The sequence below is a fragment of the Solenopsis invicta genome, chromosome 10 (genome assembly GCF_016802725.1).
Source record: "Solenopsis invicta isolate M01_SB chromosome 10, UNIL_Sinv_3.0, whole genome shotgun sequence".
Lineage (NCBI taxonomy): Eukaryota > Metazoa > Arthropoda > Insecta > Hymenoptera > Formicidae > Solenopsis > Solenopsis invicta.
In genome coordinates this window covers 16,233,758-16,257,822 of record NC_052673.1, presented here as the reverse complement: position 1 = coordinate 16,257,822, position 24,065 = coordinate 16,233,758, and the positions used below count along the sequence as shown (strand labels likewise).

Sequence of the window (24,065 nt, the reverse complement as noted above, 5' to 3'; positions counted from 1 at the left end):
CTCCCGATCAATATCAGGTGTCACCGGAACAGTTTTGCCGGCACGCTGAGGAGTTAGCGAGAATTGATTATAACCAGAAAAGAGGATATGGCCAAGATAATACGCGGATGCGCGGTCGCCGGTCTTTTGACGATTTAACAATTGACTTACTCATGCGCCTACGAATCGTCTGCCGGATAATTGAACACGAGACACGCACACCCTTACACCGTCGCCGTTCCCTCTTGTATTTGCATTCTCATCTAGATTTCCTCGTTTAACTGCTTCCTCCACCCGATACTCCGCTTGTGAAAATCCCGAATGCTTTCCATCCCGAATCTTCCACCTGAGGTAATTTATTCTTTTTATCACGATAAACGTGCAAGGATTTTGCCTTTATGTTTTAAAAACATTTTGAAGCTATTATTTCTTTAAATGTTAAACATTTTAAAAATATGCGTTATTATTACTAAATTTCCTAACTATTATTAACATTATTAATAATATTAATACAGAAAACTTGTGAAAAATATCTATAGAGCAAGAGTAAAATAACATTTCAAATTTCCTTTAAGAAGTTTAATGCATTTTATAAGAATAGATAAACAAATTATTATGGAAATTTATAAATGTTGTAAATCATCGTGAAAGCAATTTATACAATTTATAAATACTTATAACATTAATATTCAAAGTTCTTTATTTATTTTTAAAATGTATAAAAATGTATAAAAATACAAATTATTTTTACAAAATGAGAGAAAAAATAAAAATAAAAAATATATTTAATAAATTAGTATAATTTTATGAAGAACTTTAATTATTTATTGATAGACGATAATTCAGAAATAATCGTGTATTATCCTCTACTATTAATTATCCCATCTCGGTACAAAATGAAAACCGTCAAGCTTTCATCTTCATATTAGTAATTAACTATCGCCTAATTATTAGTCAATATACGCAGTAACAAAATCTCTCAACATGTGATGCAATAACTATCGAAAACAAGTATTGTAAATATATACGTTATTCGATAAAATAAAGCATCCATCATTCTTTAAAACAAAATAACATCGCGTAATATTTAAAAAAAAAACTAGAGAAAATAAATTTATAGAAAAAATATCATAAAGTTTTACAATTCACAAAATTTTATTTTTTTTCGTTTTATTATTTTTTCATTCACGCTTTTTAATTGTGATAAGCAATAAAAATAATTCGAGTACAAAAGAATTAATTGCAAAATATGATACAATACAATTTGTAATAACGTAACATCATAAAACATTATAAAAATATTATCTCTCGTTTGTAAATTTTTCCTCTGTTTCATTATGTTATTCGATTGAATTCAAGTTAAACTGGTTTCAATATAATCCAATTATTATAATTTCACTGATTAAAGAGGGTTGCAGAAAATTTCGTTAGCATGAATTTGCGTATTGCATTCGATGAAACATGAATTGAAACACGTGAGTTCTACTAACTAGCGATTATCGCCCGACCCAAGATTTTACAACCTCGAACAAATGAGAGTTAGTAAAATTAAAAGATTTGTGAAGTGATACAGTTGTGTCATGACCTCACCGAATTTTTAGAGAAACACGATTATTTTTATCTCGTATTTTATATAAATATGCAACCATAAAGTTGTATATATATTGATGTACACAACAATAATATTCTTAAAGAAATACTTTTAGTTAAATAAATAGCGAAAAGAAAACATGAAAGAGAGATCAAGCAAATAGTAAAAAGCATACGTTGTGATTGTTTTCGATAAATTTAATTTAAATTTAAGAAGATTTAAATTGTGTTGACAACAAAATAACGAACTGTATTAAATGTTTCGTTATATAAAAACGTATCTCAATTTTCCACATGAATCTGTCAGATTCGTATGCGAATACCGTAATTAACATAATGCGATAAATTCATCTTTAAATATATCAAAAAGAAATAAAGGCTCTTTTAATTACATTTGTACAGTAAGTGTAACAAATGTAACAAAGTGTGCAAATTTAGGGAAAATGTAAGCTACGGCACAAGAAAAAATGACTTTATACAAAATTGCTTGCAGTCTGCAAACTCATTCGTCAGCTGTCACGTCGCTATTCCAAAAAAAAAGAAAACTTCCGTAATCAACAGTAGTGTTAAAATTTTAATGTCAATCCTGCAATTAACGTTGTTTTCACAATGTCAAGATTAAATACAGCTCGACTGATGCACGTTGATAATTACAAAACGATTTCTATCTGATTTTATTTTTCCATTTTATTTCGCAAAAAGAATATTAAATTGGCGTTTTTTTTCAACTTGTTTACGTCTCAAAGAATAATGCAATACGTTTAATATTGTTGTTATAAAAGTTTATTGGAGAAACGATAGCAGCGTAAAAACTAGCAAGAGGTTATCATCACACTAAAAAAATTAACGATCATTCGACGTGCGCCGTAGAGCAATTTCACAAAGTTGTCCTATTTGTAAAAAACGTAAGTGTGTTACGCTTGATATCAAACGCACGCTGCCACGTGCGCATTTTAATCGCTTATACGTGCAATATATCATGAATTACTGTAATTAAAATTATATGCAATATACATAATTTATATAAAATAATGAAAAGGATATTTGTAGAGCAAATTCGACATCAACATCCCACTCATTAATCATCGGTCATCGCAAACATACGCGTCGTATGTTCACAAATTCTATTTTAATTAAATATTTAACGAATATAAATGCTCTCTCTCGTGTGTATTAAACTACGAATTTAACGATGGAGTATTTTTTAACATTTTTTTATCGTAACATGCACACGTGCGGATCGGATACACAGTGAATATAAGAAAATTTTTAACAATAATTTTAAAAATGCACATATTGTATTTTAAATGTAATAAAAATTTTGAAAATAGAAAAATAATATACATACATATTTTAATAACATATTTAAAGGAGAAATTGCGGCACTGCAAAGATTAAATCGTTCGGTTGCATACTCGATTACGCCTGCATAATCGATATCACTTCGTGACTTTGTAAAAGCGGAACTTTATAATTAGCAAATGTCGCTCGTGTAACAGGGTGAACCTTTAATATCCGTTACAGCGCAGTATTCTTGGAGCTTCGATTAAACTTGCTGTGTGCTTACTTTCTTCTATGATTCTTTCAACATTACGCCTACCCATTTTATCTTAAAAAACTCTATGAGCCAAGATTGTTTACTTCACGAGCGGCTGGAAGTATTGGCCATTCTATAAACTTTGTGTTTATATTTTACAAGCAATATGAATATAAAAATAAATCTGTCGTCAATACACATTAAAAAATATATTTCAAAAAACATAAAATAAACAATTTTAAAACTCCTGCTATATGAATTTTTGCAATAAATTTTACCGGTCACGGGAAATAAAAATACACAAGTAAATAATTTTTGTTCTTCTATTATAACAAGAGTGATTTCAAAACTGCTTGTTTTCTTAACTCATTCTTCAATAGATAGAGAGAAAAGACCTTCAAAATGCTACAAACGATGTGGTCTGCGGAAGTATTATTATTAATTAAGTAAAAATACAATCTCGTGAAAGCATACTCGCCAATCAAATAAACGATTTTCACATCATCGAGATGAAGCCATAAACTAGGCATACGAGACAATAAACTAAACAATCAACAATAAATTTATTTTTACCGGTATCAATTATTCCATCCCTTCTACATTATAAGCTTTTCGAGAAATAAAATTTTATAATTGAAACATTAAAAATGATAAACTAATAAACTACAAAATTTAAGAAAAAAATTTTTCTAATTAAAGTTCTTTTTTTATATCTAGTATAATCGTGAAGTTAATCGCTGATAAAATCTGCATATGATATAATGTTAATGAAACAGATTCGCTTAGATCAGTCTTCCGGTCTTGCCTAATGATTTGAACTCGCAAAATCGCTTGCGCTTCAATTATTGGAAGCTGTCGCGATATGGAAATAAAAAACAAAAAAATATATAAAATGAGACACAATTGTGCCCGACGTCCGGAAGAAGAGCTGAATTATAAGAGACAGGCGTAAAAATGTGCATCTCGTGGAATTGATCCGCATAATTTCATTGTTACGGACGGAAGACGCGCGCGTCCGCACGAGGCACTCGTACCAGCCGGAAAAATAGCTTCTCTCGATACACGCAAACCCCTCTCGTCACGAATCGTTCTCTCTATCGCGAATGTGATAGGGTATGGGCATTTCATTTTTTGCACAGATATTCGCAATTTTTTGACAGTTTAAAACCAACTGACTAGATGAAAAAAAAAAAAAAAAAAAAGAAAAATTGCAGGTTCGTTTGAAACTGAAATAATCTATTTCACTAACCTGCGAATAATGAGTAATATCTAGAACAGATTTTCCCGGGGCTACAAAAAAATAAAAAACTAATAGATTTTCGCGAATACTACGCAAAGCCTACTTTACATGATTTATAATTTGCGATAGAATTTTATTTATAGTTTTTTCAAATTATGAATATAATTACGGATGAAAAAAATGTATTTAAGATTATGTGAAAAATTATGTAGAATATTTAATTTTTTTTTTTACGTAGGTTGAGTTATTAAAAAATATGATGTGTCTCGAATTCTGTCGCAAATCATAGATCTAAAGCTGGCTTAATTCTTATAATAACTTTGATATTATTTAATAATATTTAATGTTGAGTGAGCAATTTTTAACTGATCTATTTTTTCACATTAATATTCTATATTTTGCACTGTAACGCTACGCATTAAAAGCTATAGCTCAAGTAGGCTTTTTTCTAATTTTCCAGCTTGCAACGTAGCTGGATGGAATGACGTAGGTAGTCCACGAAAGTATCGGCCACCGCGAATCGGCGACATTCCACGGTAAGTAATTTTAAACTAATTCTAATTACTTCTCTATGTAATAAAAACCGAAAAACCTTAATCAAAACTTTTCTAACGTGAAAAAAAGCATATTGACATGACGTAACTATTTACTTATTCTGTATGTACTTTAGTTAATCTGAATAATGATTATCGTAAGAGCAAAAAATTTTACATATTCCACATTTGCGTCATTCGTATTCTTTATATTTAAAATATTCATAACAACGCTGGCCTAGCACTGTGTTTTGCAATGTTTATAATATCGGCTTATCGGCACGCTTAATAGCTACTAACTGAAAAAAGTGCCTCCGTTTCAAGAACAGGGATAATATACGATGACGATGCGCCTGCTTATGCAAACGTACGATATAAATGCAGATGTATTTAAGTGAGCATACATTTACGGACGCGTGCATAATACGACGGATGAAGCGCGCATTGTGACAGTAGAAGAGATAAACAATGAAGTTTTCGCTTTCGTGAAATGACACGATGCATGCATGTTCCGGAGGATTGACGAATACGTCTCCAGACGATCCATCAGAAACAGATATGCACGTATATGCGCATTTGGACAATAGTTTCAATTAACATCTGGATCAATGTTCCAGGTATGCATTAATCCGTACCTAGCCCAGTTCGGTATAGACATAATTAGACTTGCTTCCGCAAACTACAAGAACTTACATTGTTATTTACTGATAGTTTAATTTTAACACAATACGTTTATCTAATTAAATTACCGAATTATTTTATCATAAATCAAAGGAAAGATCCAGACAAATTTAAACGAAGCAATGACATATATACGATAGGAGATCGATCGTTTTATCGATACTTATAATAAATCTAATATTTTTATTCTAAATTACATTTAAATACATTTAATACGTGGAATGTTTTACTTCCGGCAATAAATCGTCCATTGATTAATCTCGACCTTCGACACCAAGGAAAGGGGCGAAAAAGGAAGTTCAAGGAGGACGGTCTAAACTGCCATAATGTATCCAGGCATGCGAATAGATATTTTTAACCACATAGCCAAAGCCGATCGATATGTACCAAGGCGGTGGAGATTTGTGTCTAAATAATTGCACCTTTGCCCTCGTGAAAATTAAAAGCAGAAATTGCATCGAGCTCTTTGACGTCGCCTTTGTGTTGACACGATATTTGTTTCCTTTCGTCAAAGAAGCCTCGCGAGTCACAGGCCATCTCACCATCGACTCATTTAAGAGACTTTGTGAATATGTGTAACTATTGCGTAAACGATTCGTGAAAGTGGAGTTTTCCGGAACTATAAATAATAGCTCCATTAAGAATTGGTTAACGATCCTTTCAATAAACATTCATTTGCCGAGTTAATGTTCTCGACAAATATCGCCGCTGCGGTGCTGCACATTTCGCAACACACAGGAGCGACGACGGCAAGGAAAAATAAGCACTGGGGAAATCGCAAGAGCGGGCAACGCGAGATATTTTAAACACCAGCCGAGCGTCGATCGATGGCCAGGCCATTACTGCTTAAATTATTGAATCTCTTGCGGGACTAACCGATACGAGGTACGAGCACCGCTATGAAAGGGTGAGAGCAAACGCAGCGAACACCATAGTGTGTATGATCGGGCCAGCTCTCTCTCCCAAAAAGATCGTCTCATTACTTTTTTTTCCCTGTTCCTTTGTTTTCTTCACTTTTTTTTTCTTTTTTATTGCCTCTGCCTCTCTCAGGACGCCGGAGTCACGTTTATCTCACCGCGACACGAAGCGACAACAATGCATTGCGCAATACTCGCCCGCGTATTCCTGCGGCGAGGTAGCCTCGGAATCACACGCGACGTTCCGAATGCCGCCTGCATTGTCCGAGATAGGACGATCGCGAGAGTTACGTGGTTACGAACAACTGTGTCAACGGGATTTCGTCGATAGGGGTTTCATAATATGTGTATCGCGCCGTATATTGTCCGACTGACGTAACAACTAAATTGTTGATACGTTGCATGCGTCACGTTCACATTGCTAAATTAGAGTGTTGGCTAATCTTGAATAAAATTTAAAGCCCACCGATTTTTGCGGATTCTCAATTGATACGATTAAACGAAGACCAAATCTCGTTAGCGTATGTTATATATTTACATAGTCTTATTAAAAAGTAAATATATTAAAGTCGAGTTTAGCGTGCCCGAAAGGATACTCCTGTGGAAATTCCTAGCGGGAAAATTGGATCGCGAGCAGTATCAATTGCGAGAAACAAATATCATGAATAAATACGGGATGTTTGTCTTCCAGAATACTAGCCGCAATATATTTTAGCAGCTTCGGTACGACATTATTGACACTCCATTTTCGAATCGTACGAAATATGTCAGCATCCGTATCCAAATTTATGTTCTCATCACGATGACACTTTTCTTTGAAGATACAAAAATTGCTTTTATGTATTTGCATACGGAATACGATGCGTTGTCGTATTACTATGTTTTTCTTGTGTTTAATAATAAAAATATTTATTATTGATAAAATTGATACGAATCGTGTATAGAAAGTCGTGCGCAAAAATCTGAAAGATTATTATTAATGGATAACATGTTGTAGCCATTATTTTATCTCACAATCTCCTGAAAGCAGATCCTTTTACATTAAAATGTATAACATTTCGTGCTGCATTCTGTATAAATACATATTTTTATATGGAAGCAGTGTTCGATGTCATTAACATATGACGTTACATTATATCTTGTCTCTTTCATTTCCTTCAAAATTTCAAGAAGAACAATCTTGTCTTGAAAATTCAAACAAGAGTCGAAAAGACTAGGAAAGAAATTTGCAAAACAGGGTGGAAAAACGATAGGAGACACGCGAGAAACAAGAGGAAAACGAAAAATACGCGGGGGTTAACTGCGCGCACAGAAAGTCGTCAGTCCCCATTCCCTGTCCTCTCCCTCCCGGCGCTTCGTCGAGCTTGCACTCGTAGAACTTTCGGTTCGCTGGAGCGCATCAAAGCTGAGCTTTTCACCTACGGGTGGGTCAGTCTGTGTCTGACGCGCACTCCCGCAATGGGTATTGTCGAGTTTTCGCCCGCTATTTCTCAACCGCGAGACGATACCAAAAATAAAAACCTACTATTGTTTTCAATATCCGGAAGCCAGATGCCTTTCCGTCAGCAAATTTTCCCCACATCGGTGATAAATTGTGTCTTCGTGTGACGTGCGCAGAATGTATTAAGATCTGTATGTGATTATTAAGATACACTAAACAGACTGCAATTGAATTTTTCTTAAATTTTAGTTTGTTGATTTTCGTTTGCGTATGTATTATTTATTTAGCAAGCTTAAATCAAAGATTCTGCATCTATTGAAATTATTCACGTATTCATGTCGCAACAAATCGAGTCACGTCAGAGACAGACGAATTTTCGGAGAGTGCTCAAATACCGGGGAGTATCGATGTGATAACATTCTGGCAAATTGTTTTATACATCAGCGCGCATTCATAATTTGAGAGAAATTAATTCGAAAGTTCGCATCTTCCTCAAAGAGAGTGCTGTCCCTTCTATAGAAATTGATCCAGTCGATATCCGATTTCTCCTATCACAGGTAGTGTTTCTGGTGTACAATTACGAGAGCCCTCTACATCTATATGAGATTTGAAAAGAAAGGTGAAAAGTATGAGAGGATATCGAGCTATCGAGAGAAATAAGCGACATGCAATGAAGACACGCAATCTATTGCTTAATCAATAGGTATGCACAAGTTTTCTGTTGAAAGATATCTTGATTCCGCAGAATATGAACAGCTTAAACTAAAGGACATTTTTCATGTAAAGTATTTTTGATAAATTCTTCAAAATATATACGCTTTATCAGAAGTCGTGTTAAAAATTAAAAGTGCTTTCAAAGAAATAATTATGCATCTATCGAATAGACAACCGGAAAAGCTGCATATTTGATAGATGCATAAATGTTCCTCACAATTATTGATGCGCTCAAGATTGAAATCATAACTCAATTTGATGACGGAAGATCGCAAAGGATAGCGCGACTACCACAAACTCAATAAAATTCGAGCGAGTCCGAAGAAGCTCCCGACTTGAAATTATGACAACCTCTTTTCTTATACAATATAATGTCTTTCCCCGAGTAGCTTTCCTCATCTTTTGCCTTATTCAAGTTTCCCTTCTCCTCGAGGCAATGCACGCTTTCATTACAGAAGCCGCTGCTTGTCAGAATAGCGAGAGATTAAATTCTAGAATACCCCAGACTTGCCATTCTCCTTCTGTGTCTCTCATTCTATCATTTTATCGTCACGATTTGACACAGCGTGAATTCTACAATGAATTTTAAATTGCATCAAAAATTCAGAGAGTATTGTCATATATCTCATTCCTACTATATTCATAAAGTAATAAATCTTAAAAGTAGATAAATATATGTCAAAATGTAAAATATGATAATAAATCTTAAAAGTAGATAAATAAATGCAAAAAATCCAAATAAATAAAGAACAGATTTTAGTTTAATAATTCATATAATATAATGATTTCTTTTGTATATCTTTTATAAAACTGAATTGTTAAAAAGTTAGCGCAAGACCCTTCGAGATATAACTGTCTCATTTTGAATTCTATAAACGTACGTATATTATGCGTTTTATCGCGAAAAATGATATCACTTTTACGCCGTAATGGAGTGTCCAATTTAAAAGAAATTTGCCGGAATGTGAAAATTCGATTTCATGGAACATAGATGGATCAAATGAATTATTTCGTTTGAGCCCTTGGAAAATTGATTAAGAACGAACTTAATCGCCTTTCTCTAAAGCTTCTTTTTAGATATTTTTTTTGCGAGTTACAATACTGCTGTAAGTAATTAATACGTGGACAATCATTTAAAAAGAAAGAACAAAAAACACATGGTTATATTAAATTACAATAAATTGAAATCTTATCCATTTTTAATATTAAAGTAAAAAAAAGTTATGTAATAATTCCAGCTTACATTAAAATGATAAAGACATTCATATATATATATATATATATATATATATATATTATATTAATTTATTGCGTATATAATTTTACAGCAATAATGTAATATAAATAATATGGCTTCCAAAAATAATTAATTTTATTATATAAAAGCTATAATTACCATGAAAAGTTTATTTTCATAAAATTATCTTTTTTGCATTATATGCTTTCATCATATTAATTAATGCTATAACAAAATTAAATTAATTTTAGTTCTCATGTGTTATATTTCCAATTAATGCATGAAACTCTGCGAAACTTCTACCGCGAAAATTGCACATATTCTCAAATTATCTTAGTTTAGAGGTTTTAAACTTTGTCAGTATATTGCGCAATACACTGCCAACTTAAATATGTATAAAACGATATGTTATTTTCAGGATGCATCGAAGAATGCATTTCATTAATAGTTTTAAATATATGTTTACTACGAACAGTTAAATTTCTTTTTTTCCGTGTGCAAAAGTCTTCGCAAAGTTCGCATAGTAAAAACCTCAGAAGTACGTCGTCTGCCGAGATTGGAATTCGCTCGAAAAATCGACTGGAAATTGGATTGAACCAACGTTCTTCGAAACTTTTCGGCTTGCAACGATGTGTGCGAGAAGTAAACTAATAATGAAATTTCACACATTAGGGTGAGACGGAATCTACGAGAATACAAACTTTAAATCTTTCTTCCCTAAAACTTGTAGAATGAGTCTAAATAACTAAGTAGACTTTAAGTCGTCATGAATCGATGACGTAAGATTGTCTATCCACAAGCTGTAAATTGCAAAGACGTAGAAAGGAAGTTGCGGCGCAAACGTTAATAATTATCACATACAGGAAGTACAATGCGGCGTAGTTGCTCAGAAACATCTGGTATGTTTTGTCAGACGCGTATGTAAATGGGTATGAGATATCTCGATAATGCATACACTGATTGATGTTTTATTAGAAAAAATTCTCATTAAAATTTTAAACAGTAGCGGATTTCTAAGTAATTTCTTATTTTTTAAACTCATGCTCGAGTTGTAAGCATAAATTTTAATTCGTACATTAGTCGTACATAAAAAAAATTTAATTTTTTTTGTATTTGTTTTAACAATAATGTACAATGATTATCAGTGCGTGAGTATTTATTCAAAAACATCTCGACCGCTTGAGATACTTTAATTAATACTTTGTTATTTAATACTTTGCATTAATTATAAATCATTATATTAATATTAACAAAAATGTTAACTAAATTACTGTTAAGATTTTCTTTTTCTATTTTAATCTATTCCATGATCTATTAATAATTACGTTTTTTTTTAATTTTCTTTCTTGATGTTAATAATTAAATTATTGTGACATTTTGATATTATAGTAAATATTAACAAATATATATATACTTCATTATTTGATGTTATGGAAAAGCTTAAAAAAACATTATTCCTTATATTGAATTTATACTTAATTAAATAATTACATTTAGTTGTTTTATGAAATTAAAATTTTCTGTGGCATTTTAAATTATATGCGAGAAAATGGAACTCCCACCTGCAAGATTAACTGCATAGTCGATACATGTTTGGCAAGCAACTTTAAAACGACGATTTGAATTGTACAAGTTTCACCGTGGTTGCCAGCAGAATGTCTCAGCATAATTTACATAGCTGCTATATAATAGATGCAATAATGACAACGTTTCCTATGCGAATTACAGTGGCATATTGCCAAGAAGGTCAAAGTTATAAATTATCGCTTTTTTCTAACAAAACTGCATTCTTAACGTATCGAGACGTTTTAATATTCCTCACGTATCTTAAAGCGATTTTTTTGCGACTTTCTCGCCGAGGCATTGTTGCGAGCGCGTTCAAAATAATTACTTCCAAGTCATTGAAGAATGTTACGACGTAAAATATATATTCCTTTTTCGAAAACTTTCCAAGTTTCTTCGCAGCATTATCAAGCAAATTCTTCAGAAGCGGTCGGAAAAATAATGTTTGATAACCTTTGAATGCATTTGTATCGATATAGATGGATATTTATATCGACGCGAGTCGATATAATCGCGTTCGCCGAATGTGAGAGTTCGCAGAAATGACATCTACACGTCATCGGATAAAAGAACTGTATTCTCAAAACAGCGAGGCTTAAGAGCTCTTGAGTGCGCGTCTACACACGCTCATACTTTCCAATATACACATGTGCCACATAGAAATACGCGGTTGCAGAGATGACGCAGGCCAGACTGGTCGAAAGATCCAGCGGATACCCCACTTTCTACGATCCAGAAGATCGTTGTGGATCAGAGACGAGTTCAGGCACGTGCGAACCAGGCGAGCGTCACGAAAGGGCACCCAACACAAAAGCCGAATAATAAATTTACAAGGAGCCCGCTTACATAAGCTCAATCGTTTATGTACGCGAAGCTATGTAGCTGTTCGAAAATATCTGCATGTTTCTTTAAAGATCATCCGTCGAACATGTTCAAGGACAAAAAGTAATTTGTGGGAAAACAAATTCTGCTGCCTTTGTCTACGTTAGACTCGAATAGTCTTTAAAAGAATTTTATTTGATCATGAAATCTATTTTTATATTGTAATACAGCAACGTTGAGTTTTTTTTATCACCTCGTGAAACGTTGATAGTTGCCAAATCTTTCCGAGAAATTTTCTCAATTGTTAACTGTATCAAAGTGAATACATTTTGCATACTCGTTCTTCCATATTTCGAATCGATCAAATTAGGCAACAGGGTTCTATCGTGAATGCTGCACTTCCATGCTGCGCTTTGCTCTCTCTCTCTCTCTCTCTCTCTCTCTCTCTCTCTCTCTCTCTCTCGCTCCTCCTTATCCCGTCATTACGCAACTCGAGATCGGAGCAAAACAGGCGGGTACAATACGACTGGAGTATCTGCCCGAAAGGTGGTGGCTACGACGATGCCGGTGGAGAAGAGGTGGTGGGAATTGCACGCGGTCGGTCCAAACTCCGCCAGAGCTGTACGTAGTCTGCAGCCGGAGCGAAGAGCAACGCGCTTGAGCAGAGATCGTCTCCGGAATCCGAAACGGAAGCGTAAGCAGAGTGCCCGGAATCGCCCGCAGTTTTTATCGTTTTTCCCTTTTTCAAAATCCCGCGAGCGTAGGTACTCCGATTGATCTCTTTGAGAACTTTCATTAAATATCACGTTCGACTGAGTGCCGATACAATTGAATGTGAAATGTTCATCAGAAGTGTCGCGAGAAGAAATTATTCCGATGATGAATTGACAAATGTTTGTGGACTATTGATAGATTGCAGCAATATATCAACGCAGATTGGAAGACTGTGCAGTTATTGAAGACGTTTGATAGGTAACAAATTTTTATATAAACAAGTAGCGAAATGGTTTCTGCATAAATAAAATTGAAATTATATCTAAATAATGAGATGGTCATTCCACTGTGCAAACACGATACAACTTTTTTCATAAGAAAATATAGCAGTTCTCGTACAATTCAGATCTATAGAAATAAGATTACGTAACATAACAGAAATTTTTTTTAAAAAACACGGTTATAAAAAAAATTAAACAGAATAATAAAAAATAATTAGAGAAAGTAATAATTGTCTGTTACAATCGTAAATTTCAGAATAATTTGATATTATTGTTTATTTTAATATTTTTTAAGTAATTCATACGTTTGAAAACATACGATGAAAGAGCTAACAAGCATAATCTAAACAATAAATAAAATTATTGAAATATAAATTATGGTCCAAGAGTTTGTTATGCAAATAAGTTTTTACTCGTTAAAAACTTATTCCATTTCTGCGAGACTCTTTTTCATTTACTGTTACTTATTGTGCAAACAGAATTATATTCAACGTTGTGTTAAAAGCGCATAAAAGTTTTATCTTTACGATTGTTCATAAACTCCACCACGAAATCCGTTCATTGTATAAACTGTGAACGCTTTTTAGATAATCTCGACGTGCATAATTCGTACTTCAGAAGTTTAACGTTCGTAAACTACAAGCACAGATACGGATGAGTGTAATAGCATTGTGTAGCCAGATAATCTGGTTGCAATCAACTTCATTGTGACATGCTCGAACACAAGTGGTAATGTTGACCAATTAATAGAACGTTATAATTCGATCCGCATTGAAGACGTCGCGAGTCGCGTGCACTCGTGTATAATGCGATAAAATATGTCGACAACAAGCAGTCTCATCGATTAATAAGATTAATTCGCGAACGTTGCGGCAAACTGCAGAGAATTATTATTACGTCAATTCGATATACCATATGAAGATTCCGTGCCGGTATATTAATAACTAAAGAAATATGACATGTCGACAGGAACTATGTTTTATTTATAAAACAATATTTTATTTTACCGAATACTGTAAAGAATAATATCACAAAAATGTTGCGCTAATAAATAATCTAAACATTTAAATATAATATTTAAATTGATATGTTGTTGTTGTTATTGTATTTTTAAATTTTCTATACATTTTTTTTAAATATTAATAATATCAAAAATTATCATAAATCTTAATTTAAATGTCATAAAGCATGCGAATGCAAATCATTTCGCACGATAGTTTAAGTAGAAACGAGAGAAATACGACAGCATTAGTCTGATTAATTGCGTTTAACGATTAATCGAGCTATTAATCGCATTAAATCCGACCGATGTGCAATTCATCCCATAAACATCTAATGCAAATTAAATGCTAGGAAAATAACTAGCGCAAAGGTTTATGTAATAACACGGTAGATTAAGAGAAGGATATTATAACTACAGCGAGATCTAAAATTTAATTGGCTAAGATATCTACTTTATCGTGATAACGGTAACGCTTTAATTTTAATATTCTTTTCAATGTTTTAAAAATTACTTCAATCATGTTTGCATAATAAGTAAGCAAATAAATTATCGATTATAGCAATAAATGCAATTTTATAGAGAGAGAGAAAAAAAGAGAAAGAGAGAAACAAAAATTTTAGATAGACTACCCTACCGATTAATATTTAAAGTGTCTTCACCATGAGCCGACAAGACCGGAGACGTATCTATCGCGGGGTCATTTATAGTCTAAAACGTGCCGCCGTGTGCAATGTGCATCAGAATCGATCGAATTCGCAATATCGGTTTGCGTCGACGATAGTCGCGAACAAACGTACTGGTCGACAGCGCGATGCATCATTAATTCAGTATGCCGGCTAGAGTAAAAGGAATGAAACGGAGAAATGATGCACGCGATCGCAGTTCGAAATGTCATACTCTCCGAGGATATATGCGTCTGTGTGCGCACTGAATCTCCATTTAACGGAATCGTGTGTAATTCCGAAGTGATGTGTGAGAGCGAGCGATATATCTCTACCGTGATATTCAGTGTCCGATAGCGTCGATGCCAGAAATTTGCGTGGGTGTTGTTAAATAAAATACACTCGGATTGCGCATTTGCAGATTTTATGAATCGAATGATCGTAAGTTATGTTGATTCAAAAATTTCTCAAATATGTATAAAAGAGGGAATTTATAAAATGCAATTTTTAAAATTTTTATAGAAATTAATTTTGTGGATAATCATGATCGCACGGGCTTCCTTCTCGCTTCGGGTTTATGACAACAAACGGAATGGGGTTATCGAAAAGCCACTAATATTCATGAGGTGTTAACGATCATAGGGTTAATGATCATTCAATCGTCTGTATAGTGCGATGGTTCATGAAAGTGATGCATAATCATCGAACGTCCATAAGCTTGTATTTCATCACGTTAATCAGCGCTAATTCGTGTGCTGTAACCGTCATTATAAATACAAGAATAATGCACTCTATTATTTTTTTTATTTCGTGGTCAATGTGCACATTTATACCCTTTGTTCTCCGTTAACTTTACGAATTCCATTTTAAAGCATCTTACCGACGAACAATGAGTCAAATATATGTTGTGTTCAAACTAGGCCACTATTTTTTATTGCGACTTCCTGCTTTATTCAGTATGACAGAAAATAAAAATAATTTTATTCTTCTTTAGTCTTTAGTTTATTCTTTAGTCTTTTGTTTATCGGAACGAAAAGAATGCGCTGATCATTCAGTGAGGTAAATCAACTTGCCAAGAAATTAAATTTTTTCCTTATTTTTCAGAAATTATTAAGGCACGAGAAACACTGCAAAGCGTATATCTATGGTGGTTTTATTCTTTTGTTATTTTCATTTTAAATTTTATTTTAATTAGAAATGTATTAGAACATATTAGAAGTAATTTCTTCTTTAATATTATCAAATATGTTCTTTTAAGAGAAAAAATTCTTTCAAAAAATTTGTATCCATCAATTAGATAATTAATTCGAGAACTCTTTCCTTTTTTTAAGCAAAGAAAGATCGCTTAACGCATTTCGTGATCCCTATCGCAAAAAATGACACGTCCTTCTAATTGCAAGTGATATCGATCGTTGATGCACGCCGCTGTAACAATGCATGAAAATGATACGGGAAGTCACATACACAACCATGTCGTTAATAACGCCATTAGTCAAGACACCGTCACGTTAGTAACTGACTAATAGCCAGCAAGAGACACTTCGGTCTCCTCTCCTTCCCCTTGGCTCGACTCGCCTGTCTACATTATGCCAAACTTAAGTTTAACGCTGTTATCAGGAGAAATATAATCTTTTCTTGCATGATAGTCTCGTTTTCTCGTTTGTCATAATTGATTCACAACATTCAAATAGTTTTGTTTAAATTATTGCAAGTAATTGTACACGCTGTAGCAATTTCAAGCCTATATTAACTTAAACTAAAATTTGAATTTCCGCGTGAATGGAATAGGGAGCCCGCCTCATGCAAATGTCCCTTTCATCTACCGCGATTGCGTTGCGTGGGCGCCCGGCAACGAAGCCGATCGTCAGGCGCGAACCGATCGTCGAGCGTTGAGTTGAGAGAGTCGTTTTCACGTTTCACGTGTGTGAGCATGCATGCAAGCGTGGTGTGCGTTATATTCCTTGTAATTGTAAAGTTTTTAAGTATCGTTATTATTGAAGGAGCTTATAATTCTCCGTATCTATATTATAATAAAGTCACGTCAGTGTAAACCTTCGCTTTCTTTCACTTTGTACTGCAGCCCACGGTGCGAGGCATAAGTCATTGCATTCAGAAAAAACGCGTAAGGGCTCCAAGCTCCAATCTCCTTAACAGTATTTACTTTTATTTTACAAAATATTACATAATATTTTTCAAAAATATTATATAATATAACACATAAGTTATATGTATAATATGTGCACAATATAATGTTACAAAAGCCCGAAATTAATATGAAAATGCTTCCGAACGTTACTTCTTATTTCGCGGGATTTTTAAACAATTTAATATTCTTTAAAAATTTAATCTTTATCAGAATTGAATGTTCCAGTAGTGATTCCCATTTAGAAATAATCGTATTTCCACTCTGTAAATGATAAATATGTTTTTTAAAGGCAAAAATAATACTTTTATCTTTGTTACTTTTATATATGCATATTCAGTTTACAAGAGATTAATGTTTTATTCATAAAAAAAATCCCTTATATATTTGCCCAGCATTTACAGAATAAAAATACAAGAACAATTTTTCCGTGACAATATTTCTTTAAACAATGTTTACAAAAAAAGAAATATGTATAGATTGATTTGTATAAGAATATAATTAAAAGAAAGCACACATGTATAATCCGATTTGAAACTCGAAGTAAATCGGGTTGCAAGAGGCAACTATTGCAAACAAATGTATAGCGTTTAATACGAGATTTCATGTTCCTCCTCTCTCGAGAAGAAATAATCTCTTTCCACAAATTATAATAAGTCAATTATCTCATATCAACGTTGTCATTATCAGTGACACGAGGAGACATTCAAATAAAGACTTTAAAAACATCCTGGATCGAATTACGTATTGATAAAATGCTTAAATATACATAAAATGTAAATGCGAATGTTGATATTAAAATTATCGCTATGATGCATGCATGTAGAATGTGATTCAATGTCAATCTATTTCACTTAAGAACTTAAAAACATTCATGTAATTACTTGAAATTAATTAAATTATTATCATACAAATAATAATTTAATTAATTTCATAAGATAATCTTTATAAATTATATAAAACTTTTGGTTAAAACAAAAATCAGGAAAAATCTATTAGAATTTCTCACTCGACGTATGCAATACGTTAATTTTGCTTTAATTAAAAAAAAAATAATTTTACATTTTTTCTTTTTTTCTCATTTTGCAAAAGAATATCCATTCCACTGATATATAAAAGTTTCCGCTGGCAATGGTTAACTGACGTTTCAATTTTCGTGACAGCTTTTACCTTTATGTTATCGACTGTTCATAACAAAATCTTTCAGCCCTCATTCTGTAGGAAAGTGTTTCCGTCGTAGCTACCTCTGAAATTAACGAAAGTCTTTTTTTTGAGACTTCTCGAGTAACTCAACACTCGTCTCGTCAAAGTTTCGCCAAGAATCGCGTTTAGTATTTCGTGCGCTTTCAGAAAAACTTTTTGTAGAGGACGGTAAAACCCCGAAGGATCGCCCGTTTAGGAGAATGAGAAGTTTGTTCGTCGATTAAGAATCTGCATTGCGTTTGCGGTTTCTTGAACGTTACGTGCTAGGAGGCATTTTAAGAACATAATAAACAATTCAAAAATCTATAATCTAACATAATTCTGATATAATTATATTTGTTGTAGTGTTATATATTTGACAAATTTAATTTAATTTTATTACAGTGATAATTTAAATTCAAATGCTAATTGGAACTTGATATGTTAATGGACTAATATTTTAAGTAATGATTAATCAAAAGTAAATATAAATCATTAAAAAGATTCGATATTTTTTGTGATAGTTTACAAAGTTCTACTTCTTTAACGTGCTATCCTTAAAAAAATTATAAAAAAAAATGTAAAAAATTTTTATTACTCTTATATATAATATTCAATTACAAATAAATATAAATTAACGTATGGTGATTTTTAAATTTCAATTACGTAATACAATTAACATTTTATTTTTATATTAAAATACTCAAATAATTACAGGTTCTAATACAAATTCGATCATATGAATTATTCGCTCACGCCGATCGAGAAACCTTTCAGTACAAACTCGTTCAATCAACCACAATATCAGTCATCATTATTCGCTTCGGCACAAAAATGGAGACTTATGGAGAATTTATATTACCGTTTCCTTTTGATTTTCACCGCGGTCACACATAATTGTATAATTTACTTTATCCACTACAACTCAAAAGCAATGTAAAAAGTTAATGCATTGCAAAATTTTAATTTTTACGCAAAAGTACTTTGAGAAAATAAAGAAAAAAGAAAGAAAATTCCAAGAAAGTACACTCAACTCAAGTATAAATGTAATTTAATTTTGTTCAAAAGCTATTCAATTTATGACAAGCTTCTTACACTTTATCACTTATTTAAAAATTATTGATTCTCCGAACTTTTTAATATAAAAAAAATCTCTTTTCAAGTAATAATAAAAAAAAATTTTTTATTTAAAAAACCGGTATTTTTAAGAGATACTGTACTGGAGAAATAATAGACTTACGGAATCTAGAGCTTCCTATTTCAATAAAAGGTAGCTACATCCTTGTAAAGGTTTCTCTTAGAAATCTCGTGTCAAAAGTCACGACACAAAATATCAGCAGCGTGAATAAGAAAATAGCACGGCATCTGGCAAAGCTTTGAAAGATTTATCGTAAACTATATTATTTTCTGCACCGACTGTATGCGAACTGTAGTGCACGCATCGTAAAACGGCAATGTATGATTCCCTGAGGCTCTCGTTTTATGTCAGGAGCAAATAATACAGTGCATTTGCCAGAACTCGAGACCCGGGAGTTGCGGTTCTCCACCGTGGCCAGATAGGTTCGCGCATGTTGACCCTGAACGATACATCGCAAAAGCTTTCAATAATTTAAAGTTAGGACGGATAGCATTTACATGGATGGCATTAATTAATGGACTGCGCTTGATTTAATGTCAAAGGTACAACTGCTGTCAGTCAACAAGAACTTTTACGCTTCGTCTTTTAGCTTCTATGGTATCATGATATAATGTAAAATTAGTAAAACATTAATATTACATTAATATCAATTTTCATTTTTGCCAGCGTGCTTTATCGTTAAAACCGTAAGAATATGTTGCGTAATTATTGTTTCACAGATTTCTCTCGCATTTAATTTATTAAATTACAATGAAATTCCTCAACGAAGGAGGCTCGCTGATTGTATTGGCTGCTTTATTTGCGCGATCCTAAAATTGTGTATTTTCGAGATAATTGCGCCAGTAAATAAATCATACTTGTAAATTCAATAATAAACAACATGCACTCGGTGCGTTCGTTATTAGATATCCACATGGACGATCGTGTTGCGTGACTTGCGCTACGAGTACGCACAATATAATTACAGTTTAATTAATACATTGGTTCGCCACCCACCATCGCCCTGATTACGCTGGGCTTGTGGCCGATTTGTCCTTCGGATAAAGGAAGAATGTAAGTGTGCGTCATACGCACAAGGCACATACTCTTTCCTGGAATAATAATTAATTATTTGAAGCCTTCTCCTCGCATGTCGTTCGCGGTTGATTAATGCCTCGCGGGCATGACTCTTAATTACGAGATGTCCAGACCGATGGGAAACTTTATGACCTCTCATCGACCACTTTACCGTTGTGCAACTTTTCTGGCTGTTTCGGCAGAAGTCACCAAAGATACATAATTAAGTCATTGCAAGCTTAAATTTTCTCTATGCAAAAAATTACATAGTACCGTACAGATGTTAATAACAAATAAATTAAGAACAAAAAGATAATTATGCTATTTTGATATTAAAATATTTAAATTATTCTCCAAATAAAATGCAATTTTGTAGAACAATTATATTTTGTATTACTTTCCTATGTATAATATTCAAACGTAGTTAATTAACGCTTAATTGTAATCTACATTTAATTTTACTTTATAAATAAAAAGTTACAGTACGTTAATTGAAAAAATCTTAATTATTATTGCTTGAATATTAAATACAGACATTACCAGAGCATTAACTAGAAATGCTAGAAGCCTGCGATATTAAAGCAGCGTAACACAAAATAATTATAAAAATTTTTATATTACAATATATTAACTGTATTCTCTTGCAAAAAGTATTCATTATATTTCAGTAGTTTAATAGTCGAGAAAATTTTCCAAGCATTCGTGTCACATTTTCTAAGAAAACGTAATTTGTGATCACGCACAATCGTTTCACACGAGAAACTCAAATTTATAATAATATACTATTAAACGAGAATCACGTTATTTCCTTCACACATCCGTCAAGCGATTACATATGTCGAGATTAATTTATATTATGCTAAAAATTTCCCTCAATTTATTAAAATATTTTTATGTCGACTAAACAACACGGTGCCATATGCATATCAACACATTTTGTGTTAACAAAGTAATATTTTCGCAAGTGCAACGTGGTAAATACGCTTATCGAAGTTTTTCAATATCATTAATAAAAGTCGAATAATCCACCACATTGTGATAAGATTATTAAAAGTTACGATGTTCTTATCGCATTGCTCATGGTTCTGCTGTATTGGCCGTAGCCAGAAGTGGATAACAACGAAACGAAATATTTGCCTGCAGGCGATATATGCATGGAAATGCGTTTGACACACTATCGTACGTTACAATTCGTAAGTAACGAGACACTCCCGACGTGGCGGTACACTTTTATCATTTTTGTGTTACACAATTTGTCGGAGAAACGCGAGATTCTCACGTTTCCTTATGCTTTCTCCGCACGATTGCAAAAACCACTTGATCATTCCATTATTAACGCCGGCTTCTCTCCTCGCGTCATTTCCAGGAGTATGAAACAATGGAAAATATTAACCTTTTTTACTGCACTAAAGATGAATTGAATTTCCATTGGTGGAGAGCTTTTTTTAATCACACTAAATGAGCTTTCATCTTTCCTTAAGAGAAAAAAATTAATAAGGTCTCAAAGCGAAAGAAAAATAATATTTTAACATGCAAAGTAATGTTCTTAGAAGGAAGGTATTATAGAGAAAAATAATATGGCAAAAAAAAACGAGATATTAGGTATTAAAAACAGCTTTCATGTAAATCATTAACAGACAATTAATCATCAAGTTTATAGATTGAGGAATAAATGCGAAAATTCGATTTTGAGAGGGAAAAATCCACAGCGTGGATAAATTGCTTGGTTTTCGTATTATCTAACGCCTCTTGATTCGTCGACAGTGTATTGTAATTTACGCGCATAGATGCGCGTATCGCTCATTTGTCGGTTGGACGCGGATGCAACGACAAGACAAAATGCAGATAAATACGCATTCCGCGTTTGTACGTGCCTCACGTACATAAATAACACAACAGACACGCGACGCCCGGTTTTTGCGGAGATCGCGGGACCAAAACCAGCACGTTCGCATTCGCTCTTTGGCATTCGCAGAGCGTTCGCGGCCTCTCTCATCGTGTTAAACGTTTTTCTGTGAAACGCTGTTCGTTCCAGAGAGATATTCCTTGCTGATCGTTATAGGTGACAACCGGTTGCCGAGACACGTGTGCGTTTGTACGAAAGAAATGCGTGCAAGAACCATTTTCCGCGTTCGATGTGTATTCAATTATAAATGAAAACCTGTCTCGCGACGTGAAGGTGTGAAAAATTCCCTTTCTTTTTTAATCTTACAGCTGCGCGATGTATTTTCACGCATGAGAAAAATATATGATCAAATTTTGAAAATTTACAAAGAGCTCCAATGTATATGTACAGCAATACATTCTCCTAAAGACATGCATGTTTTTGCACGTAAACATCTGTCACTGTGGCCAATTTTTGTTTCAAGCATTTCTTGCATGATGTGCATGCATTTCCATACAGTTAAAGTTGTTGAAAATTGTGTATAAAGGTGAATTGCAAAAATTGGAATGTTAAGGAAAATTTAATAATATCTAATGGATTATTAACGCTTCGATTCTCAAAAGGAGCAATCCGTTCGAATAAATAAATAATACAAGAATTAACAATTACATAACAATTTTGTTTCGTTATTATAGTTTTAAAGATTATTACAAGGGCTATCGTACGAAGAATGTTTCGGAATCACCCGTTTATCTCAATTGGAAACTTACGTTAGAGAAATTAATACAGAAATCGAAAAGTTAAAGAAAGTTCTTAATGAGCAAATTTCAAATAAATTCTTTTGATACACCTTTTTATATGACAAATAATTTACTATATAAAACGATAACCGTCACAAAAGTGCAGAATATAACATTTTCTTTTCAACTTAATATTGAAAAATATTATAATTAATACTCATATTAACGATAATATTACTTTAATATTATAATTCATCTTTAAAATTGTTTACATTTGTCTTAAGATTGCTAGCAATCTATTTATTTTCTAATGTTGATAATTAAAGTCACGTTGTGTTAGGTCAAGATAATTGATATTGAAACATCCAAGTTATAATTAAAGGAGAAGTCGAAAATTATAGTATATGCAATACTGAATCTAGTATGCAGTTTGTGCGGATAATACGGGAATAGTTTGATAGGTTTTCGCTGATAGCTCTACCTTGCCTTATTCAACGCATTTGTAAGCGATGATGCGCAACTATTCCCTATGCGCTTGTGTAAGCAAATTGTCGAAGAACACTTTAACACACCGTAGTGGGATTCAATGCCGTAAGGAATTGGCTAATTATGGTGAATTCGAAATAACCGTCTTTATATTGATTCGTTAAAATCTTTATTATTATATCAGCAAAAATAAAAGGAAAATATAGATAAATCTAAAAGAGTAAAAATAATAAATAAATTATAAATGCGACAAATATATATTTTGCTACAAAACAAATATAGAAAAATAAAATTCTTTAAAATTAAATTATGCTTAATTATGGATGGATAGAAAATGCCTTTGTGTCATTAAATACGGAATAAAAAATACCTTTGCCATTTAAATACTACGAAACTGTGCGTTCACGTCAGCAGTTCAATAATAACATTTTTAAGCTCGTCTTTTTTACTAAATTATTCTTTCTTTTTCTTTTTTTAATCGCACGTATTTTCACTAATGTAAACCTAGGTTAAATATATAA

General features: G+C 32.8%; 1 protein-coding gene across 2 annotated transcripts in view; it reads left to right on the top strand.

The window, feature by feature from the left end:
• The window catches only part of LOC105197817 (calcium/calmodulin-dependent protein kinase kinase 1), a 69,189-nt gene that overhangs the window by 17,865 nt on the left and 27,259 nt on the right, over window positions 1–24,065 (top strand). For both annotated transcript variants that reach the window (XM_026131615.2, XM_011164371.3), the window contains exon 3: window positions 4,807–4,882. In XM_026131615.2, the coding sequence (XP_025987400.2) occupies window positions 4,807–4,882 (76 nt within the window). The remainder of the gene's footprint in view (window positions 1–4,806; window positions 4,883–24,065) is intronic.